This window comes from Coenobita brevimanus, chromosome 93 (assembly GCF_032717465.1).
Source record: "Coenobita brevimanus isolate Jiangsu-jjx chromosome 93, ASM3271746v2, whole genome shotgun sequence".
In the NCBI taxonomy this organism is placed as follows: domain Eukaryota; kingdom Metazoa; phylum Arthropoda; class Malacostraca; order Decapoda; family Coenobitidae; genus Coenobita; species Coenobita brevimanus.
The window spans coordinates 36,056,131-36,076,130 of NC_137046.1; the positions used below are offsets into that span (position 1 = coordinate 36,056,131).

Below are 20,000 nucleotides of genomic sequence, written 5' to 3' on the forward strand. Positions count from 1 at the left end.
CATCCCTACACACACTCACTCACTCGCCTATCCACACGATTAGCAAGTTACTAATGTGTGGTGGGGTACACACGAGGAGAATGAACCAGCATGTCTGAACACCTGAAGCACCATCCCAACTGCCGATTCACCGTTTACAGCGTGTTTCGTCTTCATGCTTCGAAGCTGATCAGTAGCGTGCTCGGACAACACTTGTGCCCGCAAAACTTGTGGACAAACCTTGACTAGTTTGACTACTGACTCATTCACTTACTCTGTATTCGCTCACCCGTATATTTATTTATTCATTCTCTCGCTTGCTCACGTACATAGTCGCGCACCCCCTCATTCCCTCAGTCGCCCGTCACTTACTCATTCATTTACTTGCTCTCTCTCATACTCACTCATTCACCATATTACTCGATCATACAAGGGGGGCCGGCCTTATCCATGAGATTAGCTACGCTTGCTTTATCACTGACTTAATACTTGCAGTGATTTTGGCCTGTAGAAATAAACTCAGAATATGAAGGCGTATGCAAGCCCTGAATTTTTTTACCGACTTACTGAATACTTTTGATAATTATAATGTGGTTATCATGCATACCACATTAAAAAGAACATCAAGCAACAACAGAGACGCCAAATACACCTTACATACCTTATGAGTTAACAAATGAACTCACAATGCATCCCTGCTTACTCTCCCGCTGGCTTACTTACTCGTACCTCCCTGCCAACCTATTTCCTTGGTTACCTCCTTAGATACTACCCGGACCATTTCCCTGCCTACTTACCTACCTACCTACTTACACACCTACCTACCTACCTACTTACACACCTACCTACCTACCCACCAGATTCCCCGACCTGTCTCTCTGCCGACATTCTCACCTACCTCACTGTTTACCTCCCTACTTACCTACCTACCTATTTATTTTCCTCCCTCCCTACAGTACATGGACGTTACAAGTGTAGTACCATAGATCTGGCGATACTGGCAATTCAATGACGTATATCCATGCCTTCTCTAAGAACAAGATAGAATCACTTTGCTCTCATATACAATGAATCTTGAGACTCATGTAACTGCAGTATAACCAATATCACAAATTCTAGCAAATACTGTATTCTGCAGCAAGATGAACAAACAGAGTGTTCACTAAAATCCTGAGACAGTCATAATGCTGGAACTTCCGTGTGCACCTCCCCTTTGGTTTCCGGGAAGCAGAACAACACAGGTACACGCCACTGAGAACCCTGGCAACCTCTAGCCGCTAAATCCGGGTCCCAAGCGTGACTGTAGTGTGGTGTCGGGGCTCTAGGTGAAGAACGGAGTGTACGACCTTCGCGTTTTTCGTACATACCGCAGATCAGACACAGTGAAAAAGCAGCTCGAGTATTATTGGATTCCCCACTCCAGGTAAACATTGGATTTATAGTGAAAAGGAGATCCAACCCACCAGAGATACCAGTCCTACCAGATCAACCACTGCCAGAACACGCACACAAGGAACGACAGGAATTCGGGATACAAAACTAAGACAGAGAGAGGGAATCCATGGGAGACAAAGCTCATATTATAAAGACGAACTGCGCGAAAGTGTGGACGAGCCCGAAGCGCCTTACTATAATTTCTGAAGTACAATTATGTGATGATGATGTAACGTGTCTGCCCTTTCTGTATCACTGCTGATTACACGCTGAAATATGAGATGCAGGCTGATTACATATAATAATTATTGGTGTTCCATAAATGACCATAAAAAATGGGGCCCGCTTACACTCTCGCTCACTCAGTTTTAAGCCCTTCCAGTCGGGAACATAGTTTTAAAGTTTATTAGACGGAGGTAGAAACTGTCCCCATTAACCTCTTTGCAACCTAATTTTTCTGCCGATGCTGACTTCAAATAATAGGGCTGTAAGAGACTGGTGTGAATTAGTGTGTGTTTCCTTTTTGTGCTATAGGCTGCATTCTTCTTGACACTGGGGGACTCGTAGTATCTTTACCTTGGTGATTTATTGAGCATTTTTCACCTTGATATTCTCTTAAGGTACCTGTAAATTTTTAATACCATACATTCCTTCAGCAATGTGTGGCAGGGTAAAGAGGTGTAATATGTAAAACAAATCACCCAGGAAGAAGTGCTACGAAACCTCCTACGCCAGTCAGAATACGGTGTTATAACAGGGAGGAGTGATGTAAGAGGACGAGCTATTAAATGTCCGGAACAATCAACTCCACTTATGCTGCTTAACTCGTATATCTGACTGCCTGAGTGTGCATGAGTTGCATGGTTTTCATCCTTTTGTTTATGACCTGAACTGGAGTACAAAGAGAGTGGGCTGGACTTAACTCTGACTGAAATACCGTACACACATTGTAGTTCTTGCGTGTCAGTCAATTTTCATGCAATTAGAGCAGGTGTGGGTTATGTCCCCCAGCCCAGTACTGCTGCATTTACACTCTTCGCTCCATATGAAAGAGAACGCTAAGAAATCGCAAACGTCCGCCAGGCCTCCATCATTCCCTTTTTTTAACCATAACTTGCGTTTTTTTTCACCTAAAATAAAATCACCTATTACTTTGATGATCCCCAGTCGTTACTCCAAATTCGGTGTAATTTTATCCAATAGTTTCCCCATAATGTTGCTAACAGGTAGATGGACAGACACACAGACAAGCGAACATACCGAGAAAAAAACATAGCCTTCTTATCGAAACCAGCTATAACACTGTCTGCGTATGGGACCTGACAGTCATTTTTATGATACTTCACTCTAACTATGAGGAAGTAAAGGAGACCACATAACATCTTCCTTCAGTGTTTTTAAAAGATTATGGGTGAGTATTTTGATTCTGGCCACAGGAGGTGATGAAAAGTTTTTGGTTCTGCAGTGCATTTATATCAGGAGTGAAATATCAACTACCTGTACCTTAATATCCAGATGGTATCAAGACAGGTCGAGAGTGGGCACGAATATGATAGTGATGACGTATTTATGAACTTTCTTTTCCGTTTAACTTGTGTATAAGATTGCTTGCCCACTTTTGCAGCTTTACTCATACAGCTACCAAATATTTTGCAATGAAATTATTATGAATACTAAAGTGAAAAATACGAAAATAAAACTACTTCTGAGAACAGTAATCTTAATTAAATACGACCCCTGATGTCCTTGACGCACCAGACCATTGCCCTCCCCTACAGATCTTCGGGTAATAATAATAATAACAACAACAACAGCAACCACAACAACAACCCACTCTATGCCAGTTTCAACGTTTCTAGCACCATCAGGCTCTGTCAGCCAAGATGACATTCGTTAAAAATATTTTTCTTAACCTCTTGAATCCAATTACTTATTTTTTATCGTTACTTGGAAACCATTTCATTACCTTTGGAAAAACCATCTGTAATGACAGGGTTAGAAACTGTCTTTATTAACTCCATCACTCCCTAATTTTTCTTTCTACACCAAATAACAGCCGGAAGGCTGAAAGACTATAGCGAAAGACGTAATAGGACTGAAGGGATTAATTTAAAAAGGCTAAATTCAGTACTCTGCTACTGGTCAAAAATGAATACGAGATGAAGCTGAGTAAAAGGCAGGGAGAGGCTGGGCTGTGGTTTTAAAACATTAAGCAGAGAGAGCGAAGGGATGTTTGATGGGCATCCATTTATAATGTCCTTGATAACACCCGAGCTGACACGGCTCTACTTGAGACAAAGGACACCCTTGTATCATATAAGAGCTGGCTTTGCGACACCACTGTATAGAGTCAGTTGTGAATATATAGTCGCCCCATGCACACCAACGCCCCTTAGCTCCTTTGATCAGTCATACGTAAGTGTACTAGTCTGCGTTCTTTGTGTGAAAAACAGGAAGGCGCTTCTGATATGTGCATTATATTGCGTTAACATTAGTTTTATGTACTCATACTTAGTACAGCCTTATGAACTTTCATTTTCCTTGTTGCAAGCAGAGCATAATAATAACTATCTAACAGGTTTGACGTGGAAAACTGTAACAGTATCTAGTCCACGTGTCGGGTTATCATCCAGTGGGTCGGCTTAATACCTAATGAATATCAGATGAGGAGACTCTAATTGGAACTCCCATTTCCTGTGATGCATGTTCACTACAGTATCATAATCAGAGCTTCTGCGTTCTCTACCCCATGATGCAGATAATTATGATTAAAGTTATTCCCCTCTCAATGTCAGTGTAAAATCAGATAACCGATGAATTAGTGCAAACTTACTACCCACATAGCAGAAAAATTATCTAGTGTATTAATATGCTGGAAGTAAACAATACTGGCTGTTGTGATGAGATTCAGGGTACGTAATATGAAAGTACAGTACACTCAGGCGCAAAATTTTGCCCCTGAATGTAAGTTCGACTGCTTCACACTCTGGGCATGTCCATTACTTTCCTCCCTGACCCATCATGTCAAACAGCATCGTCAACGGACAGAAAAACATACCAAGGCTCTGTCAGTTTGGGAATATTAGCAATCTCAGAGGAAAGTGAGATACACATGTGAAATTTTAGCCATGTTATTATCCCTGGCTGTACACCCTCACTTCAAATATTACTCCATTCATTTCTAGTACTCTCACCCATCTCTACCTCCAACACCTCCGTTATGAACGTCACACCAAACCCTACATCAACATTACTCATATCCCTCCCCAACATCCTTTACTACATCCGCGTCTAACAGATATCCATTCAATTTCTGACGCCGGATCCTGTCAGGAGGTCCTCGGTAAAGGGACCTTCAAGCATTTCTGCTCCTATTCGGTAACGATCCACTTCCCACCACACACCATCCTCCATTACATAGTCTCGCATTTTAGCTCTCCATCTTCTTTCCGTCTCCCTTTCCTCGTCCCGACCATCTCATCATACACCACTCTGGCCATAACCATTCTCTACATCATCCACCCTAAGACCATTACTCCTTCCTTTCTTCACCTGTTCCACTATATATCACTATTATTACGGCACAGAAAATACACAAACTTATACATTATCTTGGTTACCAACACCACTATTCCCAGCACTATTTCTGTCCCCCCAGTTTACTCTCATGTTACAACTGCCTCTGTCCCTAACACCATTTCTACCCATCCTCCAACACTCTACCTTCGTCTCTTGTCTCCTAACTCCTTTGCTTACGCTTTCAGATCATCCCAGCCAAGTTCCTATTTCGAAATCATAACGCATGCATTACTCTCGCCGGTATATTTTGCTTCGTGGCCTCCGTTGTACTTTAATGTCACTTACTAAATGATGCGCATTTAAAGACCATCAACAACTAATGTTTTTACAGCGTTGCATGAAAAAGTAAATGAGAACATTGCAGGTTTCTGGTGGAGGATGTGGTGGTGGTGGTGGTGGAGAAAACGTTGAAATAAACCATCACTGCACTCAAAACATTAGTCGTAGAGCATCCATTTCATAAGGTATACTCTCGTAGCCCCTCCCAAATCCCACCACAATTCCGAATCATTCCATTCATCTCTTTTGGCCCTCACACCCATTTTTATTCTTTTTCTTTACCCATGACACTTTCATTCTTGGAGGGTATTTTGAATGACCTTCACTGCGCCCAAACGGCTAATCTTACAAAATCTGATTCCACAAGATGTAATTTTCAACTCCGGTCCCAATACTCGTCAAATTTTCAACCCATCCCACCCATCCCTTTACTCACCACGCTCATTTCTTTAACTTCCCTTTTACGATTTCATGACACGACGCAGGTCACGTGGTCGACGAACACGCTGGTTAGTGCTATGTTCTACAAAAGCGTGAATGTCTTATATACTACTACATATTTCAGTAATAGGTACTGTATTGCATTACGGAAGATAAAAAATTCCAAAGACTGTAAATAGCTAACTGCCCAGGAAAATGATGATCCACAGAACGCTGCACTGTGAGGGTAATGACTGGTGAGTTATGCAGCATGACAAGGACGTAACAGCAGTAAAAATTGCGACCCCAGTCTCATCTGAACGTGTACCCGGCGAACTGCAGGCTGAAGCTGCCCTTCTCCTGCAACTCACAATCCTATTTTTGGAGGACAAGGAACTAAGGGACGACTGTCTAGCTAGGCAGTGGAGCATCTCGGTTAAATCGGTGCCAGAGCATGAAGGCGTCCCTCTCCACCACTGTAATAGCCGTAAAGAGCCGCAATAACAACGGAAACATTTACATATACGACAGCACTTCCCACTATACTTTCCAAGTGGTTATTTCGTTAATGCAATCTCAGTCACTAAATACATATGCAGAAACTTTCCTCAACAAAATCACCGTCAGTCTAGGCTACATCTTCCACTTTAGTAAACTCACCGGTACCGTACAAGTTTCTCCTCCTAGATTTTCTGACATCCTTGATCAGTACGTATCAGTTTTCATCAACATAATTCACTGCTCGAATCCACCGTCATATATCTGGATTTTATTCTGTGTGGCTTTGCAGATTTCGCATCTACTTTTCCATAGTGGCTTATTCCTCAGGTTACACCTTAACAGCCTCTTGCATGTTCTTGATGCAAACTATGTCAGTACTAAAACAAAGCAAATAACATGCAGGGAAGAGGTGCTACGAAGCGTCCTAAGACACCTATAATACTATCCCAATCTCAAACTCCTTCAGCCTGATGTTATACTATTTCATTTAATTTCATTCTTGCTATCACAAGCCGACTGTTCTTAAGAGCAGGAAAGATTTATTTTACTGATGAGACTCAAGAAGGTTGTATCTTACCCTCCAGTTCGTAATGCCTCTCCTAGGCTGAATAAATTAGACTGAAGGTGGCAGGAATAAAATAATCAGTACAAAATCTCTAGATACGGCAGCTTCAGGGTTCTCTCATTAATGCATTTGGTGTGGTGTGGTGTGGTGTGGTGTGGTGTGGTGTGGTGTGGTGTGATGAGGTGTAAGAGAGTGATTTTGTCAGGTGTGGTGTGCTTGTGGGAGTGTGATTTTGGCTGGTGTGGTGTGGTGTGGGAGTGTGATTTTGGCTGGTGTGGTGTGCTTGTGGGAGTGGGAGTTTGGCTGGTGTGGTGTGGCGTGGGAGTGTGATTCTGTCTGGCGTGGTGAAGTGTGGGAGCGTGATTTTGTCTGACGTGGTGTGGTGTGGTGTAGGAATGTGATTTTGTTTCCTGTGGTGTGACATAATTAAAATCGCTAAGTCTACGGAAGTGAAGCACCTCGCGTTCAAAAATCCTGGCTATGTTCCCGAGCTTTAAAAACATCATCGGACTGAAAGGTGTAATGTGGCCAGCTTAAATTGTTCGGGTCAGATTCAGTGGCCACATAATAAAACTAATAATAGAATCTCATAAAAACCGCCAATATTTCTTGAACGTTACCCGATACAGCCCGATTATATCATTCAAAGCATACTGTTGTTACCGATAGACGAATTTAAACAGATAGGGAGAGGCTCTAAAAACATGAAGGGTTAGATCACAGGTTCCCCAAATTATTCATTCTGTGGACCTCCAGATAAAGTACAATTGCATCTGTGGTCCCCATCTGCATCTACATATGAAGAAGGAAAGCAGCCTCGCTTGAATGGGCACATTCGACAAAAAATGTTTACAACTCTGGATTAGTAAACACAGAGATGCGCTTCATGCAAGTCAAAGAAAACTAAGAATATGAGCTGAAAACTTAGGGCGACTGTTGAGTGAATTTTTGCTACCATATGGGTTACCACTGGCTGAGAAATAGTCCTTCGCTATCAGGCTGGCCTCTCTCTAACTTACACACACACCCTCACCCCGGAAGATACCTCTCCACCTCATCCCTCCATCTCATCCACTGTCTCCCCTTTCCCCTCCCCCCTCCACCTCACACACATAGGTACACTGTCCCATGCAGTCTCTCATGCAAAGTACTGTGCGATAGGTATTTTGCAGGTAAAGGAGTAATATAATAATCTTTATCTCCCTGTCCCTTTACCCCGTCAATCTGATGGCGTAGTTATTAACATTAGGAGATATTCAAACTGGCGGATCAGATGTAGCCTTCATTAACCCTTTAACAACAAGAAGCCTCCCTAGCACTAAATATAATCGTCTTCATGATGAAAAATGCAAAATGAATCGCTAAGGAAGATGTGTTAATGAAGATGTGTTAAGAAATCTCCCAAGCCACTTAGATACGACCCTCACAGTGAGTCATTAAAGCAGTCAGGGAAGATGTAAGGAATCCATTTTTCTTTTTTTTTTACTGTCATCTGTATAAAACCTGCATGAGGAAGGTTTGATTAGCTTGCCTCCCACATTATGAAGTGCAGTCAGCAAACGATGCAAACAGATTTAAAATATCATATCATCATCACAGGGTTCAGACTATCACCATCAAAAATAGAATGTATCTCTAAAACTCTCGCGCCTCATTATTATCAATCCTTTCAATACGGGTGATGTCCTGTTTAGCTTATTTTTGCTTCTGTTAGACGCTTATATTTATCTTAGAAAAGCCTCTAGTACTATAAGGACATCACTGAGGCCGTATCTAATACCTTCAGTTTGAAAAGTGTATCCTAATCTAAATATAATTGTTAGAAGATGGAAAAAGAAGATATCCGCGGGCTCAGTAGGTAAATACTACGGAATTAAGTTGCCCTGCATTATTACTACGGAGTCAAGTTGTCCTGTATTATTACTACGACGTTAAGTTGTCCTGCACTACTACTACGGCATTAAGTTGTCTTGCACTACTACTACGACGCTAAGTTGTCCCGCACTTCTACTGCGGCGCTAAGTTGTCCTGCACTACTACTGCAGCGTTAAGTTGTCCTGCACTACTACTAAAGCGCTAAGTTGTCCTGCACTGCTACTACGGCGCTAAGTTGTCCTGCACTAATACCGCGGCGCTAAGTTGTCCTGCACTACTACTACGGCGCTAAGTTGCCCTGAACTGTTACTACGGCGCTTTGTCCTGCACTGCTACTACAGTGCTAAGTTGTCCTGCACTACTCCTACGGCGCTAACCTGTCCCGCACTGCTACTGCGGCGCTAAGTTTTCCTGCACTAGTACTACGCCACCAAGCTGTCCTACACTACCACTATGGCGTTAAGTTGTCCTGCACTACTACGGCGCTAAGTTGCCCTCCACTACTACTAATACGGCCTGCACTTCTACTGCGGCGCTAAGTTGTCCAGCACTACTACAGTACTATCCCGGCGCTAAGTTGTCCTGCACCACCCCAGCGCTGACAACAAGGCCTGGGACGTGGCACAACACACACCACTCCCACGGCCGGAAGTGCTTCACAGGGGAATTTAAACCAGTTCCCCTTTTATATCTTCCGGCTTCCTCTATCCCGCTGCTGGCATTTCAGGTGCTGATTTAACCCTGCGACAGCGAGTACGTCTTCATTCTATTCCTGACGAATTAATTCAGCTTTGGACAGACTTTTGGTACTGGATGGGTTAGCTGAAGCCTCAATAAAACACATGGCTTTCTTTATGTACACCAAATCGTCTTGTTAGAATAAAATGAGAAGGACGTCATGCGTAATTAGGACGTCATGCATAATTAGGACGTTAACCTTCTAACTGCTGTGGGTTACTCCGAGGTGAATGGAATCATCTGCAGAATATAGCGCAAAACTATTAATTCAAGGACAAAACTATAATAGGGGCATAATTTAACCTTTATATTTCCGTGCGTTTCTCTGAACTATAAATAAATCGTTTAACCGCAAGCGGATTGAAATGTAAGGCTGGTATTTCACAGCGAATGGTTAAACTCATATTAGCATTTATTTACTAGTTTGTTCCACACCTTGCCTATCAACATGGCTGGCACTCGACTCAACCCAAATTCCAGTGTTGTCAAAAATACTTCGAGACTGCTGCACGGCTAATGCATCAGAGCTGAAGATTCGAATGAGTTCAGTCAAGGTTCCTCAATATGTGGGCTTATGCACTATACGAACAGTTCTGATTTCACAGCCACAGGTTTTGCTTTGGGGGAGGGGAGGAAGTGTCGGTTTCATCCATTAACCTAGCCTTATGGCGGCGAGGATAGAGGGTTGAGTCAGGCAGCATGCATACCAGCAGATTCTTGAAGTTTTTTACTCAGCACTACCATCTGGTGCCACTGATCATGGATGGCACATTGCCATGTTAGTGACACAGATTAGCGACGAAAACTTCTTTTACACTATATGCGTTCAGTGCATACCTTCGTATTTACACCCTTTCCATACATGCCAAATATCTCTGAAAGCAACTTCAGAACGCTTCTAAACTCACCGGCAGTAACATATTTAACACCTTCTCGTGGGTAACCCTTTATTATTTTATTTTTATTTATGTATATATTTTAAATCTTGCCACCCAGATTTGCAGACTGTTTTGCTTCGCTGATTATGAGCCTCCAGGTAGTGAACGAAATAATTAAAGCAATACATTATTCACCCAATTCGAAAAACCTATCCTAAGATGAATGAATACGCCAAGACCGAGAAAAGGATAAAGAAGACCACGGCGACATCATCCCACACGGAGTTCTCAGGAAATAAATGGGGGATGAAAAGGGAAAGTTTGAGATAAGAAGGCAAATTTGATGTGAGGAAAGATATAGAGATGAATGGAATAACTGGTAGTAATGAATGACACTCTTGATGAACATAAGTTGAGTAGTAGTAGTAGTAGTAGTAGTAACAGCAGTAGTAGTAATGGTAGTTGTGCGATGATGATGATGATGATTATGAGACTGGGATGTAAGGTCATAGATACGGGGATTCCTTACTCTCTAGTCTTTCCACACAATAGCTTATTTTTTGTGAACCGATAACCATCACACTGGGATAAGGGATGGGCCCACTCCCACTTCCTCCGGCTCCTCCCGCTGTCTTATCTCCTTCCTCCTGTGCTTAATATAATAATCTATCTATCTTCCTATGGCCAGGCGCCATAATCCCGTAAGGGGTGGCCATTTGTCTCAGTTATTTGTTTTACGGCGAGGGGCACTAACCCTTCGCCAACACACTTGCTGACACGTGGGGAACACGTGTAATTTGATTATATGATTACCATTCAGGGTTGTAAATGGTTTCCTGGCTTACAGGAAACCATTAGGCTTGTCGCTCAATGTAAAGCCACTTGAAAAGGAAAGAAGAATTACGGTATAAAAAGTGACAGGAAAAATGGGAGAACTAGGAAGAGAGGGCAGACACACAAAAAGAATAATAAGGGTGAAGGAAGAAGTAGACAGCACTACACCAAATGAGTGGATGATGGTCGCCACGCTCTACCACATAATAATAAATAATAATAATAATAATAATAATAATAATAATAATAATCTATCTATCTATCTATCTAATAATAATAACAATAATAATAATAATAATATAATTATCATCATCATCATCATCATGTGGTGTGTGAGGAGGTGGGTGGGTGGGGAGTGTATGCACCTAAGGATTGCGAACATTTTTATCAACAAGGAATAAGGAACCATGACATATACAGAACTTCCAAAATTACCTCTCATTCCTTCCCAAACGATAATGGTCTGGCGTCTTCAGCATCCAAATAAACTGACAGATTTAATTCGTATAGTATAATTTTCCTACTTGCTCATTTTGTCTATTGTTTCACTCTTCGGTGCCTGTAGCTGACAGGTAATACGAACCAGATCTATAGAGGAAAATATCAAAATATTTGCGGTGATAAACCCAGGATTCCAGGAGTCTGAATGGTGAGCGAATGAATGTTTGGTCCATTTCACTGGCTATACTGTCTGTAGTTTTCCCTCTAACGTGCTTGCTTTATTTTTCTATCGTTTCTCTTCCCATGTTTAGGTGGGAAGAAATATCAGTGTGATGATGATGATGATGATGATGATGATCATGGTTTATTCGACTGGTGTATGTCTCCGAATTGCATTTCCGGCCAGGTGAGGACACTGACTCATGGACAATACTCCTTTGTTCCTCTTCCCGCCTGACTACGCAATATACTTTCAGGAGAATAGCGGGATCCGTGTTCTGGGTGGTACACGAAACCGTAACACCTCTTCCTTTGCGATTCGTTCTACATTTTATACATTTATGATACTTTTGTGTGTTAGTGATTAAAACGACATCGATATTAATAACAAGACATAAGCAACAAGCAAAAAAAAAGTGTAATAACGAAAGTACGTCACAACGAAAGAGGTGCTACGAAACCTTCAGCGTCACCTAGAATACGACTCACTAAACACGGAGAATATAGCTTTGTCCTCCCCCCACCCCTCCTGGCTACACAATATACGTCACATCTTTAAGAGAATAACGGAATCCATTTTACTACGTCACCAATAGGGCCGTATTACAGCGATTAATTTTACACATTACCTCTTTTAATCGTCTTGTTTGTCAGTGAAGCAAAACTATGTCCATAACAGCTGCCAGAAATTTCCTCGTATATCGTGAATCTACCATGAGTTAAAAGCCTAATGATATTTTGGGTGTGGAGGATAAGAAGTGTAACGTCGGGGGTGGGATTGCGAGAGGCAGACCAAAAAAGACCTGGGACGAGGTCATTGAATGTGACCTCAGGGATAAGGGACTGAATAGGGAGGCTGCCAAAGATCGAGCAGCGTGGAAAACCGCCATTACGTGACCAAGGCCGACGCATGCATGTTGGAGCCTTTATAAACGATACAATACGAACGATACGAATATAAAAGCAATTATCAGGGTGTAGTGTGCCACAAAGTCTCTTGAGCTACTTAGAATATGGCCAACAATAAAACAGCTCCATCTGACATGTTCATACTGGACTTTAAAAACTATTAACAGACAAGAAAATGACGACTAACATCCAGGACAACAGTGTCACAGTGTAATGACACGTGGTTCAGTGGCAGAACACACGAGTCGTAGTGATGGCCTTGACTTCCGTGCATGGATTCGACTATCCCAGAGGCGGCTGGAAATTTCGATCATGGACTGTCATCAGGGGCGTAGGTGTGTCGCCTGTCCTAAATATTCTGACTACGAAACCTTGGGCATAATCTTGAAGGGGGTAATAAGATTGGTTGCTAACTTTTTTAATATCAAATAAAAGTTGGTAAAGTTAACATCTTCAACCCAAACACGACATTTAATATTTCATCAGGCTACGAACGGAAGATATTACTCCTTTTTGGAGTGACCCTTCATAATGAAGAGAGTAATGATTATATTAACCCTTATATTTCCAAAAGTCTCTCCTGAGCAGAATGAAATCGTTAGCTGGGACAATGAATAAAACAGAAAAGACATCAGTGTTTGGGCATACTGTCGTCCCTGACTAATGCTTAATATTGTGGTTGTTATTTTTTTTTTATTTATGATAGCTACTTTATTCAATATTGTGGAGATTACATTTTGTCATGATGAAGGTTGAATAGGTATACCGGTTTATGAGTTTATGAGCAATGTTATGTTAATTCTCGGTATTATTTAGCCATTTTGGGTAATAAGACAGATACTGATGTCTTTTTTTAACAGGACTCCGGCATGCCAGGCTCTGGTGATAGTGTCATCCTGCCCCGCCCTGACCTCACCCTGCACCGCGCCCCGCCCCGCCCCGCCCCGCCGCAAGTCACACCTTCCCGCACAAGCCTCTCCTTGCACCGTGCCCCACCCCGTCCCGCCCCACCGGACGTCACTCCTCTCCTTATTACGGCACCCGAGGACCCCGCTCAAACTCCCTGTAGAGTGGGTGTGTCCTATGTCACGCCCCCACGCACCATGCCCCACTCCCGCCCCTCCAGCAGGTCGTACAACCTCAGGTACACCTCCACCTGGTCACGAGACTCCCGCTGCAGCTCCATCGGGTCATGGGACTCGAGATACAGCTCCATCAGATCCAGGGACCAAAGGTTCAATTCCCTTAGGTCACGGTCCACACTGAGGGACTCCATCAGGTCAGCAGCGTCAACGGCATGGCAGGAGACAGCACGACGGTCAGAGCCGCTGCGACGGGTGGCCAGGCCGCACCTGAGGTCAGCCAGGGAGTGGGCGGGGACTATGAGCAGCCGAGTGGGAGTGGGGGGCGCCGTGCCCCTACTGACCCCAGGGCGGCACCAAGCGGCTGCAGTAGTGTCGGAGGTGGGCAGGCCACCGCCCAGCCCCGCCAGGAATAGCCGCCGGGTGCATGCGACACTGAGGGTGTCGAGCGCGGCCCGCGCGGCGCGGTGGGAGGCCACCAGTGGCCTAGCGGCACTGGTGGAGTGCGGAGCGGCGGCGGGGAGAGCTGCGGCCGCGGGAGCAGACCGGGTGTGTGCAGCAGCGGCAGCCATGGCGGACGCCAGGCTCCAGCAGCTGCGGCGCTCCATCAGTTCATGGAGCCTATCAACCATCAAGAAGCCCAAGGTTACCCTCCCAAAACTCAAGAAACCAAAACTGAAACTCTTCAGTGGAGGCAAGACCAGGTGAGTTACCTGGCCACGCCTGGTTCAGTTTATCCTTAAACCTTGACCCAGAGTACCACAAAAGATTTCACCATTTTACTCCATCCTATCTTAACATGAAGAGTTTGATAAAATTGCTCTCCGATAAACCCGTAAACAATACCACCATTTCAGATGAATTCAGCTCAGACAACGCTACAGAGTCAGTATGAGAAGTAGTGCAGCTGTTTCTTGTTCTCCCGATACATATACCAGAAAGGCTCACATTTCACACATAAAACTTAGGCCCATGTATGGATATAGTGGTGTCCCCTTCTTTCATCAGGCACTCTCCTTCTTTGTTGATGACAGAGTAGGTGGAATTGGAGTGGGATTCTCAAACGTACTTACGATCTATTCTCTGCAATAACTGATTTTTCTATGTGAGAAGGACAAGAGAATACAAATTTTCAATACCTTTTCCTTCTTTCCGCAAAACAAGTCATAGTTACAAGAAAAATATTATCATAGCTATTATTCTTTTTTCTTTCCTTCTTCTTCCTGCGAATCGAAATGTGAATAACGTGAGGGAATTAATGGTAAACTTGTAAGTGAAGCTCCCTCCCGCAGGTCAGATTTTGATTTGCAGGAAGAACAAAAGACATGGGAAGTTTCTGCTCTCCCCTCTCCTTGTTCTTCTTCACACACACACACACACACACACACACACACACACACACACACACACACACACACACACACACACACACACACACACACACACACACACACACACACACACACACACACACACACACACACACACACACACACACACACACACACACACACACACACACACACACACACACACACACACACACACACACACACACACACACACACACACACACACACACACACACACACACACACACACACACACACACACACACACACACACACACACACACACACACACACACACACACACACACACACACACACACACACACACACACACACACACACACACACACACACACACACACACACACACACACACACACACACACACACACACACACACACACACACACACACACACACACACACACACACACACACACACACACACACACACACACACACACACACACACACACACACACACACACACACACACACACACACACACACACACACACACACACACACACACACACACACACACACACACACACACACACACACACACACACACACACACACACACACACACACACACACACACACACACACACACACACACACACACACACACACACACACACACACACACACACACACACACACACACACACACACACACACACACACACACACACACACACACACACACACACACACACACACACACACACACACACACACACACACACACACACACACACACACACACACACACACACACACACACACACACACACACACACACACACACACACACACACACACACACACACACACACACACACACACACACACACACACACACACACACACACACACACACACACACACACACACACACACACACACACACACACACACACACACACACACACACACACACACACACACACACACACACACACGCACACACACACGCACACACACACGCACACACACACACACACACACGCACACACACGCACACACACGCGCACACACACACACAGAGAGAGAGAGAGAGAGAGCTAAGAAAATCTTCCTCTCGTATCTGTGTATTATTTTTGCAAGATGAACATGCAGGAGACATTACAAGAGTCTGTACCCTCCGTGTCTGTCTTGTAAAGGAATAAATCTCTGTTACGAGTTCCTTTCATCGTAATTTTCTGGTCGGTTTCTTTCATCTGATGGTACTGTGCCAATCTCACAACTCGTCTACTAAATCGTGGTTGCCTGATATTCTAAAAGCTGTAGTTAGGAGACAGGAATGAGTCTTGCAGGTTAACAAGTGCTTCAGTCCTCCATTGTGACTACACCTGGCCATGAACCAAGCTGAAAGGGGTTAATGATCCTCGTTAGGCCGGAGTAAAGGTGCCATAGTGAACCTGGCTCCTGGAATGGACTGTTTGCTGTTGAGTCAGGTGTGGTGGAGGGCGCCGGAAGCCGACCCGGAATTAATGACGCTGGTTGGTAGCCCTGTCCTCGCCCTGACCCCCATCCCACTCCCTCTATTCACTGTTATTGTTGTCACTTTCACTCAGCCCTCTCTATCCCCTCATTTGTTTACTTATTCAAGCTACCTCCAGGCGCTTTTACTCAACTTCGGGGACTTCTTTTGCAGTGAAGAGGTCGGTGAAGGCTACATCTATCCCTTCCCCCAGTTCAAAAATTCTCCCTTTAGCCATGTAAAATCGTCTGAATGTAACAGGAAGAAACCCAAAATACGTCGCAGGATCGAAGGGGATAATAGAGGACCCGCAATTACCAAATGCCAGTAAAGTGGATTAGTATTACTGGCAAATCCTGATGTGTGAGGCAATGGATGGACCTTTTCCCTGGGCATGCTGGGGATACATCGTATTTTCGTATTTTCTGTTTCCTTGGTTCTGGGCCCTACCTCTTCCCATTCCTATGTAGGGGAAAAAAAAGTCATGAGACGATGATGACGATGATCCTAGTCCACGTGGTTTCTTGTTTTTCTTCATTTTGATCTACATTTCTTTCATGCTCCTCATTCTCCTTTTCTTCTACCTGTTATCTCTTCCGATTTCCCTTCCGTTTATCTAGAAAGGGACATCACAAAGCATGAAATCATCAGCTTTAGGTATTTTGGTCTCCCCCACCCTCCAAGCATCCAACCAATACCTCTCACCCTCCAACCATCCAACCTGTGCCCCTTACCCTCCAACCAACACCTTTCACCCTCCAACCATCCAACCAGTATCCCTCATCCTTCATCCAATACCCCTCACCCTCCACCCATCCAGGCAATACCCCTCATTCTCCAGCCAATACTCCCCACCCTCCAACCAAGATCCCTTGCCCTCCAACCAAGACCCCTCACCCTCCAACCAAGATCCCTTGCCCTCCAACCAACACCCCTCACCCTCCAACCAATACTCCTCACCCTCCAACCAGCACCCCTCACCCTCCAACCAGCACCCCTCACTCTCCCACGTGCATTAGTTGGATGATAGCTATTTCTGGTTCCTGTGAGTAATATTTTCGTCCGTGGCTATTTTATCAACCCTCACGCTCTCTCATCCCGCAAGCCTCTTCCCTCTCCTCTTGTCTCTCCCTTATCTTCCACCACCATTTCCCCATCCTCTCCCTTTTTCACACACCCCTCTCCGCAATCCCCCCACCCTTCTCTCCCTTCCCTCCCTCTTCATTTCTTTTTTCCACTGAATTTTCCTCTCCCTACGTAACTCACCCCCGTTCCTCCCTTTTCCTTCTCATCACGATCTCCCCCTCCTCTCTTTTTCTTTCTCTTCCTCTATCATTTCCTCATCCTTCCCTCCACCATCGCCCCCCTCTCCACTCCCTTCCTTCTCTCTTCTGCTCATTTCCCCACCATATTTCCCTCTCCCCATCTTTCCCAACTCCGTTCCTCTCGTTTCCTTCCCATAACGACCTCCCCCTTCTTTCCTCTTCTCATCTGTTATCATCTCCTCCCTTTCTCCTTCCCCTCTCTCCACAATCTGCTGTGACCTCGTTTTCATTTGTCCCTTCTCAACCATCGCTCTCATTATTCTCTCTTCTCCCCTCACCAACTTTCTATCATCTAGTTGCTTCCTCTCATCTTCCACAGAACCAAAGTCTCTCCGCTCCCCACTACTCCCCTTCCTCCCACAGTCTTGTCCATCGTCTCCGTGCTCCATACCCAACTCTCTTAATCCTTGACCAGCACCTACTCATGCCAGTAACCTTCCCTCACCCCATGTGCAACACGTAATCTCATAAATACCTGTTGATTCATTGCATACGCAGCTTAGTCTTGTTTTTATTTATGCACAAACTTTACGAAATACACGTAACTATTTTTGCTAGTTTTGTCGAGTAATGAATTTATATGAACTATACAGCACTGCAATAAAAGAGATCATCAATATACTGACAGTACTGGAGGAGATAATTTTAGGAGCTTCATTTGCACCAAGACGTCCACTAACTCACTTTGTTTTCCTCGTCTCTGTGTTGCAATGATTTTACACTCACCTGGTTCTTTGTCACTCTCCTCTGAATTGTACTCCTCCTTAGTGTGGCTGAACTCTACCTTTTTTCACGACTTAAAAATAGCACGTCAAGAACTACTGGAGAAAACCCGTTTCGTCTCGCCCTAATCCCAGGAGCGATTCTCTGGTCACTACAATACCTTACTCCTTGGCATCACGCTGTCCCCCATCACCTTACTCACTCTACATCCCGTGTCAGTACTCTAAGTATTCAGGAGACTTCGTAGCACCTCTTTCTTACCGACTTGTTTTGCATATTACAAATGAACATCCCTTTGTATCAATATAATTTTATTATCAGCATTATGTACATTAGTAACATACAAGAGGGTGCTGAGGTGTACCATGCAGAATAAATCGCTATGGGAGATGTACTACAAGATCTCTACACTTTAAATACGATCATCTTATAGTTCTTGAATCCCGTGACATTTTTTTTTTAGCTTAGTCTTGCTACTACCAGACGATTTTACTCGGCCTAAAAGAGTTCCTTGAGAATGGAAGGGATATTCAAGGCTATAATCTAATCACCCTTATTCAAAATTCCCCCCTTAGCTCGAATAAAATCGTCTGGAGGCAACAGGATGTGAAATAATGAATAAGACATCAGATGGAAAGGGTTAAGCGTCTTGGTACATCTTACATCAGCCATTTCCCCACATCTCTGGCACTCATTACTACCCTGCACATCCTACACTACCCTACACGCCCCGGAACTACCCTACACACCCTGGGCACTACCCTACACACCCATAACACTACCCTACACACACTGGCATTACCCTACACACTGGCACTACCCTACACACCCATGGCACTACCCTACACACCCACGGCACCATCCCACAAACCATAACACTGCCTTACACACCCATGACACTGTCCTATACACTCATGGCACAAACTTACACCCGTACACTACCCTATACCCATACAGTATCCTACACCCCTACCCAATCCTACACCCCTATGTTATACTACCCCTACCCAGTCCTACACCACAACGTTATACTATACTTCCCCTTACACTAACCTACACGCTCTACACTATCCTACACTCCGCACACAACCCAACACTCCCTACACTACCTTACACCCCTTGGCCCTTACACTACCCTACACCCCCTACACTATCCTACACCCCGTACATTATCCTACACCCCTCCCCACCCCTACCCCCCTAAACTACCCTACAACCCTTACATTACCCTACACCCCTACATTCAACAATGCTCATAGTCAATCCTGAGAGAGCGAGTTGTTGTAGGAAAAATATAGGGCACTTTTTTCTTTCCACTTTTTTTTTCCTTTCCTTCTCGGAGGACTGATGTGGTACGCGTGAGTTCTTTTTTTTTCTC

General features: G+C 44.3%; 1 protein-coding gene across 1 annotated transcript in view; it reads left to right on the forward strand.

The window, feature by feature from the left end:
- Positions 1–20,000, forward strand: part of LOC145412397 (uncharacterized) — a 234,361-nt gene that overhangs the window by 29,181 nt on the left and 185,180 nt on the right. Inside the window, exon 2 of the mRNA XM_080282284.1 lies at positions 13,512–14,437. Within this exon, the coding sequence (XP_080138410.1) occupies positions 13,521–14,437 (917 nt within the window). The 5' untranslated portion in view covers positions 13,512–13,520. The remainder of the gene's footprint in view (positions 1–13,511; positions 14,438–20,000) is intronic.